Consider the following 7,728-nt stretch of genomic DNA (forward strand, 5'->3'; position numbering starts at 1 on the left):
GTTAAGGATACATTAAATTTACTTGATACGTTGTGTATTAATCAAGAATTCTAATAATATTTTGCAAGATTCTAAGTGTAGTACTTTCAATTGCAAAAGAAATTTCAAACATAAACAATTATTGGGAACAAAGTGTACTAATAAAAGAAAAATTAATACAAAAATGCGAAAACAATGAAAAATTAATGTAGTTTTAATTTTATAATTATTTAAATATAATCAACTACCCATTAATTCAACTATAGACCACCCATTAAATAATTAATGGAGTGACCCAGACCCAATATGTCAGTCAAGTCGACAATCGAGTAGGAAATTTGATGGGAGTATGGTGCACCAAAGGTCACATTCTCAACTTTAATCATAAGTCATCTTATCTTTTTGGGTCTTCCAATGTATCATTTCCGTCCAATGGAATTCATAGGATGCCAATAATAATTCAGCTTTCCAAAGGGTGTGGTAGGTCCCATTTAGTTTGAATGAAATTAAAGAAATCATTAACCCAAGTGACAAGCAGCAATACATGAAAATCATGTGACTTTTATTTGGATTCTTGTGAAATATTATTTTATTCTAAAATTTAACGATGAATTTATATAAAGAAACATTATGAACTTGTTTGGTACAGCTATTAAGTCAATTAAAATCAAAATTTTGATCGTTATTTCACTATTTTAGTCATCATTTTTGAATTCTTTTCTCACAAATAGGACACACTTTATCTCTAATGGTCAAAAAATCAATTACCAAAATCCCTACCGAACAAGCACTATAATTTATGAAAAAATGTTCAACGACATATCGAACTTTAAATTTATTGAAAACAAAATAAAGGTTATTGTTGCTGTGTTATTAATTTATTTAATTGAATGAATAACTGGCTATTTATTATGCTTATTTTTCTTTCTTCATAAATATCTTAGTAATTACACAAAATGCAACTAATTACACTGCCAAATCATTGCTGCATTTTATCTGAAGAGTATATGTGTGTGATTCTTTGAATGAATATACAGCATAAAGGCACATTCTCGTAATTTTGAAGATTTTTCTTTGTTTCTTTTGAAAATAAACTCATTATTAAAAAAAAATGACTATATTATCGTCACGATTTTTATTTTTCTATTTTTCATAGTTAAATGCATCACACCAAACGCTGAACAGGGCACCGTTAGCAGTAGTACATATGATGATTCAATATTAGAACATGCATTGACAAGGACGTTAATGGTCGTCTATTTCTGGTAAAAACAAATACATCTCCAATATTCAGAATTTCTCAGTTTTTGCAGATATATATTAGCTTGATTCTGAATAATCGGAGGCTCGGAGTTTCTTGGACTTCTCTCAGTTAATTAAACTGTACGTATATATTGTTCATGGTAAAAGTTGCGTGAAGCATTTGTTCTCTGTCCATTTACCTTTTAGTGCTTATATATATGATAATGCAGGGATATTTCCATTTTTCTCTATATATGTCAAAAATCATAGTTGAGGGGCTTGATTGGTTATCATTTGGTCCGTCTGTTGTCTACTGATTTCTTGAATATAAGCACGATTTCTAATAATGTTATTTCTGGGTTTTTGATTTATTGTGAAAGTCTCTCTGATTCTACTATAATTTCTGTGAGTTAAGATAAGATCCCAGAAAATTTGAGAGCTTTTCTGAAGTGGGTTTTACGAATTTTAATTATTTAAGGATCTGCTTTGCTTAAGTTCCTTATTTCGACATTTAGAACACTGTTTCTTGAATAAATCGTTGATAGCAACTCATCTCTTTAAATAAAATTATTTATTTGCAGATAGTTGTGGGGGGAAAATTGAAAGTAATCTGCTGATATAATTCTTGATACAATTCAATCAATTACGATTTCTGTGACTCATGAAAGAATGTTGAACCAAAAGATTTTTTATTAGATTTCTTAGGTAAGAAAATGATCGTTTTGTGTTTAACTTTGACAATTTTATTAAATCCAAGTTTTAGAGCTGATTCTTTAAGCTTTCTCTTCAGATCTCCTTGCTAAGGCTCCTAAGATCCTTTGATCTGCTGTACATATAAAAACTTCCAATCTTCATTGGTAGTGTTTATCAAATAGTTCAACGATGACGACTGGAACCCTTAAACCATCGAAAGAAAAAAAGTCGAGGAAGAGCAAGCGAGCAGTGGTTGTCAATGAAAAATCTCCTTTATTGCCCACCAAGAAGCATGAGGCTGATGGTGGGTTTGATGAGTTCGATGGGGCCTCCTTTAGTGGGGCAGTGTTTAATTTATCAACCACGATTGTTGGAGCTGGAATCATGGCATTGCCAGCTACCATGAAGATTTTAGGACTTGTCGTTGGGATTGCTATGATCATCTTTATGGCATTCTTGACAGAGGCATCAATTGAGCTGTTGCTTAGGTACAGTAGGACTTCAAAATCAGCTTCTTATGCAGGTCTTATGGGGGATGCTTTTGGAAAGTATGGCAGGATGTTGATACAACTCTGTGTGATAGTCAACAACATCGGTGTGCTTGTTGTATATATGATAATCATAGGTATGTTGTCAATTAAATTGAGTTATTTATTCATTTTTCTCTGTTGAGTGTTGTTCATTCCATATTGATCCATGAGGCTTTTATTGATTGCTGCTTTAACTTATGTTAACTGCAGGCGATGTGCTATCCGGAACCACTTCAAGTGGAATTCATCACGCAGGTGTTCTTGAAGCTTGGTTTGGACAGCACTGGTGGAATGGAAGATTTGTTATTCTGCTTTTCACTACCCTAGCTGTATTTGCGCCATTGGCCAGCTTGAAGCGAATCGGTGAGTTTCTCAACTTTTAACTCCAAATACTTGGAAGATAATACTTGAATGATTTAGTTCTTAAGTTCAACACATTTAATGAATGTTAAATCCTATTGCCATTTAATAGGCAGAATCTTTTCATTGGTTGGTTGAAGTTGTCTGAGAGGCTTGCTGTGGTACTATTCATCTTCCGAATTATATAAGGATTGATCCCAGATGACTGACGTAGAAGGTGTATAGATTTTGACTTCCTGACTATTAGAAGTCTGTGTATCACCATTCCCAAAATTGTTTGAAGAAAAGTTATCAACAAAGTAGATACTCTTATCATAGATAGCTTCTTTCCCCCAACTGAAATTCTAATTTAAATTTCATTATGTGCTTATCATGTATAAATTTTAGAAGTAAATATTTTCTTTTCTGCTCCCAGTTATCACTTGATCCTACTTGAATTTGAATATTGATTTCTTGCAGTAACAATTAGTGCTTTTCATTTGTGGTTGCAGATTCATTGGGATACACATCTGCTTTATCAGTTGCACTGGCTATTGTATTCCTTGTCATTACTGTGGGAATTACTATCTTCAAGTTGATAAGTGGAACTGTTTTGATGCCTAGATTGTTTCCTAATGTTACGGATCTTACATCATTCTTCAACCTCTTTACCGTAGTTCCGGTTCTTGTGACTGCATACATCTGTCACTACAATGGTATATGTAGTTTTATATCTGATTTTAAGATTTTCTTGTCTGCTAGTTAATGCTTCACATGGGGGTGTTAGGATAGTGAGAAATACTTAGTTAAGGATCTGTAAATGAAATTAACATAGACTATATTATTCATATCGCTGGGGGGAGGTGAACACTCTGCAATCTGAACCCTTTACCTCCAGGGAAATTTGATGACAATTCTTTCACACTTATATTGTGTTTCATGGCTTCTGGTTTTAAAATATAAAGAGGTAATAAGAAACACACTCCAATAAATTCAAAAGATTTTTCTTGTATGTGATCCGAAAAGAAAGGGTATTGATGGAGAAAATTGTTTATTGTCAGAAGCATAAGAATTTTTTTTTTTTATCTGCATGTCACACTGAATATAAACTTTCTAAGCAGCAACAGTTTCGGCAGGCATCACATGTTCCCCTAATAATTACTAAATTTTACCGCTGTTTCGAACTATGCATGAAAACATGGATGGAGGCCCTAATAAGTTCTAAATAAAGTGTTCCTCTCCAATGAAAATTATCATTTTTCATTCCATTAACTATTCTAATGAAGTCAAACTTTTGCAGTTCACTCAATAGACAATGAACTAGAGGACAATACACAGATAAAGCCAGTTGTGCGAACAGCCCTTTCTCTCTGCTCAAGTGTGTATATATTGACTAGTCTCTTTGGATTCCTCTTATTTGGTGATGCTACACTTGACGATGTACTATCCAACTTCGACACGGATCTCGGAATTCCGTATAGCTCCCTGCTTAATGATGTAGTTCGAGTTAGCTATGCTGCGCACTTGATGCTTGTCTTTCCTATTGTTTTCTATCCACTGCGAATAAACTTGGATGGCCTCCTCTTTCCATCCGCAAGGCCTCTGAATTCAGACAACTTAAGGTTTGCATCACTCAGTATTGGGCTCATTGCTGTTGTCTTTCTGGGGGCAAATTTCATACCCAGCATATGGGATGCTTTCCAGTTTACTGGAGCAACGGCTGCAGTCTGCATAGGTTTCATCTTTCCTGCTGCAGTTGCTCTCAGGTAATCTCAACTTCTCTACTAGTGGGACAACTGTGAGATTAATAATGATGCATCTTTCTTTGGCAAGTTTAAGATTCTGGAGTCTACAGCTTGTAGAAAGACATTGACTTGTTTGTAATTTGGATAACACCACTGGACACTAAAAGAAGCTAAAATGTTGTTAATTATACTATCCAATCTATCGAGTACTATGTACCAAATATGTCATCTAGGTTTAAAGACAAATCTTCACAGTTAGGTGAATTTGTAACTGACACAGACATGCACTGTGAAAGTAAGTCCTTCATTTGGTAAATCTTGAAGACCCTGTTTTTGTGTTGGATTTGATGCATTGGTAATTTTCCCTACAACTATATATATGACATAAATCCCTTGTCAAAGTTTAGAACCCATTCTTACTAGTTTAAGGTTTCCATGATAGTAAGTGTGGAGGAAAACTGTTTGCTGTTTGAGCATCAGCATCTTCTTTTCAAGTTCACCTCAGCTGTTTCTTTCCTGATACAAAGTGGCACAAAACTCACCTATTGATACAGTGGTTTAAAAATTTTGTCCAGAAGTACGTTTTCTTACATAAAAGTATGATAGTCTTAACTTTAGAGGAGGATAAAAATCTGCAACCATTCTTTTAGGCTTCTAAATCATTAATACGTCTATATTTTTTGCACTGCTAAGAAGTAAATTGAACGGGTTCAAGTAAAAGGTTCTAAAATGTCTCAAGTCTCTTTTTTCATTGTTGAGAATGTGAGAATTGAATTAACTTTCCTCACATCTGTGGGCAGACCCACACAGGTTCATGTGGGGACAAGTGACCCCACAAAAATTTTTGACCGTTCATTTTTTTTTTTTTTCCCTTTTCAAGTGCAAGTATCTTGCTTACGCTCAACGAATGTCCCTTTTCTTACTTTATCTGATTATCTATTTGTTATGAATTATTGAGTTTTGGCTTTAAAAATTCTTCAAATATGAATTTAGTGGTGAAGAAATAGAGAGAAAAGGGTCTCAAACATAGAAGAATCTTACAGTTTCTAAATTATTTTTGGACATTTTGGAGAAGTAGAAATAGCTAAAATCATGGTTTACGTGTTGGATCCTTGCAGCCTTTGGTATTCGTCGTATATGATATTTGATTGAAATTAATAAGTGGGTAGTTTTCTTTTTTCTGTACTTTATATTTGATTTTGTGTGATTTTAAAGGTTGAATGTGATTGGGAATATGAGGGTGTTATTGAAATTATTATTTTAGATGGAAGATTTTTTGGAGTTCAAGATTTGGGTAATTTTGAAGTATAACGAAATTTGGCCTCTTTCACATATTTGGGTTTGCTCTTTGGCTGACTGTTAAAAATTGGATGTTTAGATTAACGAATTGTTGCCCGCAAATTTGAATTTCAGTTTCCTGCAAACACTTCCATCCTTGAATTCTCGCAAAGTATGAAAATGCTAGACCATAATTGTTGTAGCATATTGATTTATTTTCATTAATGTTATATTTATTTATTTATTTATTTTTTAAATTGTATTTTAATTTTTGATCTCACAATACAAAAAGTTTGGGTCCGCCCTTGCTCACATCCATGTAGATTTCATTTTCTCTTCTTGTGGAGCACTATTAGTTGAGAATGTTTTAGTGTCTGTTGCCAAGTAGCTCCTTAAAGAAAAAATAAAATAAAATAAAAATAAATAAATAAACCTTTGGAGCATGTTTGCAACATAGTATTTGATATAACTTGATGTTATAATGGACAATATTTTAGCTTCTTTTTCTTTCTAATATTTCTATAATCCTATCATCAAACATTCGATTAATAAATTTGAGAACTTGATAGTCCATAGATTCATTTTTATTGGCAATATTTAGCCCTTGTTTTTTACAAAATTACTCTTTGCCAACACTCATTTTTAATCACACATTCTCTAACATTTTCCTATTATTTTCCCTATATTTTAACCATACATTTTCCAGAAAAAAAAAAAGCAAGCTTTTCACAAAATCACTTCTCAAAAAGTCAACATCACACAAGGGCTTAACCATGGCACAAAATTTGGGATTGGTTATGTTTATCAGAGAATAAGCCATGTTATCCACAATTATCAGGGGTTTAACCATTAGTTCTAACCTTTTCTTTTGGGTTTTTCCTAGTTTCTTCAATGCCTTATTTTGGGTGCCTTTTAGTCCAAAATCTCTTCAATGACACTGAGCTCAAAATATTTTCCTTGATGTTTTAGGGATCGATATGGCATAGCGACGAAGAGAGACAAGATCTTATGCATATTCATGATTGTCCTTGCCATCTTCTCAAGTGCTGTGGCGATATATAGCGATACCTATGCCTTGTTCAAGAAGAATCCGACTCAGAGAGAATGATCTCTTTTTGCTCAAGGACGCATTGAATCTCCAAGGAAATGCAGTCTAGAACTTATTTCGAGGCAGGTTTCAATAAATACCTCTACTTCTGCTCAACCTTAAATGTTGAGCAACATTTCTAAAACTGAAGTTCATGTTACCTGACTCAGCCTGTATTGTTGTGTTACAGTGTCTTTTCATACATATTGTAGACTCATTGTGTAAATACTTAAATGGGACAAGAAGTTCTATATCTATGCATTCTGTTTCCCTTGGTTTGGTTCATGATGTAATAATTATTTTGACAAAAACAATTAGTTTGCCAGTTGTATTTCAAAAAAAAAAAAAAAAAGTTGAACCCCAACCTTGAGGGTTTCCCATTACCCCGCCCCTGGAGCATCGTGAGGGAGGTAAATCGCGGGATGTGCCCCAATAGGTCAGGGAACAAGAGTTTACCTGTAGACTGATGTTCACAAAGAGTCCAATTTCATATCTCAGGAATCGAAACTTCACACTGCGGCTGCCAGCAAGGCTGAGACTACCTCACTCTTATTCTTTGCACTACTGAGCTATGCCCCGGGGGGGCAGTTGTATTTATGTTATATTACTTTTTAGTTGAAGAACTATTCCATGGAAATAGTTTGGGCAATAAACCTTTTTTTCCCCCTAAAATGTGTGAAGGAAGATGTTGATAACTATGTTGAAATAGATAGTTTTATCCATTGAATATGTTTGCACGTGATGGGCACGTGTGGATTTAAACCGTGTAAAATTACTATTTCTACGACAATCGCTAAAAGTTGAGATGTGAAAGTCTAGATTTAAAGGTTGGGGA

The 7,728-nt window shown here is 33.9% G+C and overlaps 1 protein-coding gene across 3 annotated transcripts; it reads left to right on the forward strand.

Annotated features, from left to right (window-relative positions):
- The first annotated feature begins 1,117 nt into the window (after positions 1-1,117).
- On the forward strand, positions 1,118-7,218 carry LOC111397011 (amino acid transporter AVT6A-like). Of its 3 annotated transcripts, XM_023023671.1 has the most exons (7): positions 1,518-1,926; positions 2,012-2,539; positions 2,655-2,807; positions 3,296-3,499; positions 4,084-4,549; positions 6,776-6,934; positions 6,967-7,218. In XM_023023671.1, exons 2-6 carry the CDS (start codon positions 2,104-2,106, stop codon positions 6,912-6,914), a joined length of 1,398 nt encoding a protein of 465 aa, XP_022879439.1. In that variant the 5' UTR covers positions 1,518-1,926; positions 2,012-2,103; the 3' UTR covers positions 6,915-6,934; positions 6,967-7,218. The 3 variants fall into 3 exon arrangements, with proteins under 3 accessions (XP_022879437.1, XP_022879438.1, XP_022879439.1); XM_023023669.1 differs by lacking the exon at positions 1,518-1,926 and adding an exon at positions 1,118-1,362 and having other exon boundaries at positions 6,776-7,218; XM_023023670.1 differs by having other exon boundaries at positions 1,500-1,518; positions 6,776-7,218.
- Positions 7,219-7,728: the final 510 nt, after the last annotated feature.

The sequence above is a fragment of the Olea europaea genome, chromosome 7 (genome assembly GCF_002742605.1).
Source record: "Olea europaea var. sylvestris chromosome 7, O_europaea_v1, whole genome shotgun sequence".
NCBI classification, from domain to species: domain Eukaryota; kingdom Viridiplantae; phylum Streptophyta; class Magnoliopsida; order Lamiales; family Oleaceae; genus Olea; species Olea europaea.

Bases quoted from the DNA above. Each gene is read 5' to 3' on its own strand.
- LOC111397011 (XM_023023669.1), top strand. From the start codon at position 2,104: ATGACGACTGGAACCCTTAAACCATCGAAAGAAAAAAAGTCGAGGAAG. The intron at 2,540-2,654 runs GTATGTTGTCAA...TGTTAACTGCAG, and splicing joins TGTATATATGATAATCATAG to GCGATGTGCTATCCGGAACC. The intron at 4,550-6,775 runs GTAATCTCAACT...TTGATGTTTTAG, and splicing joins CCTGCTGCAGTTGCTCTCAG to GGATCGATATGGCATAGCGA.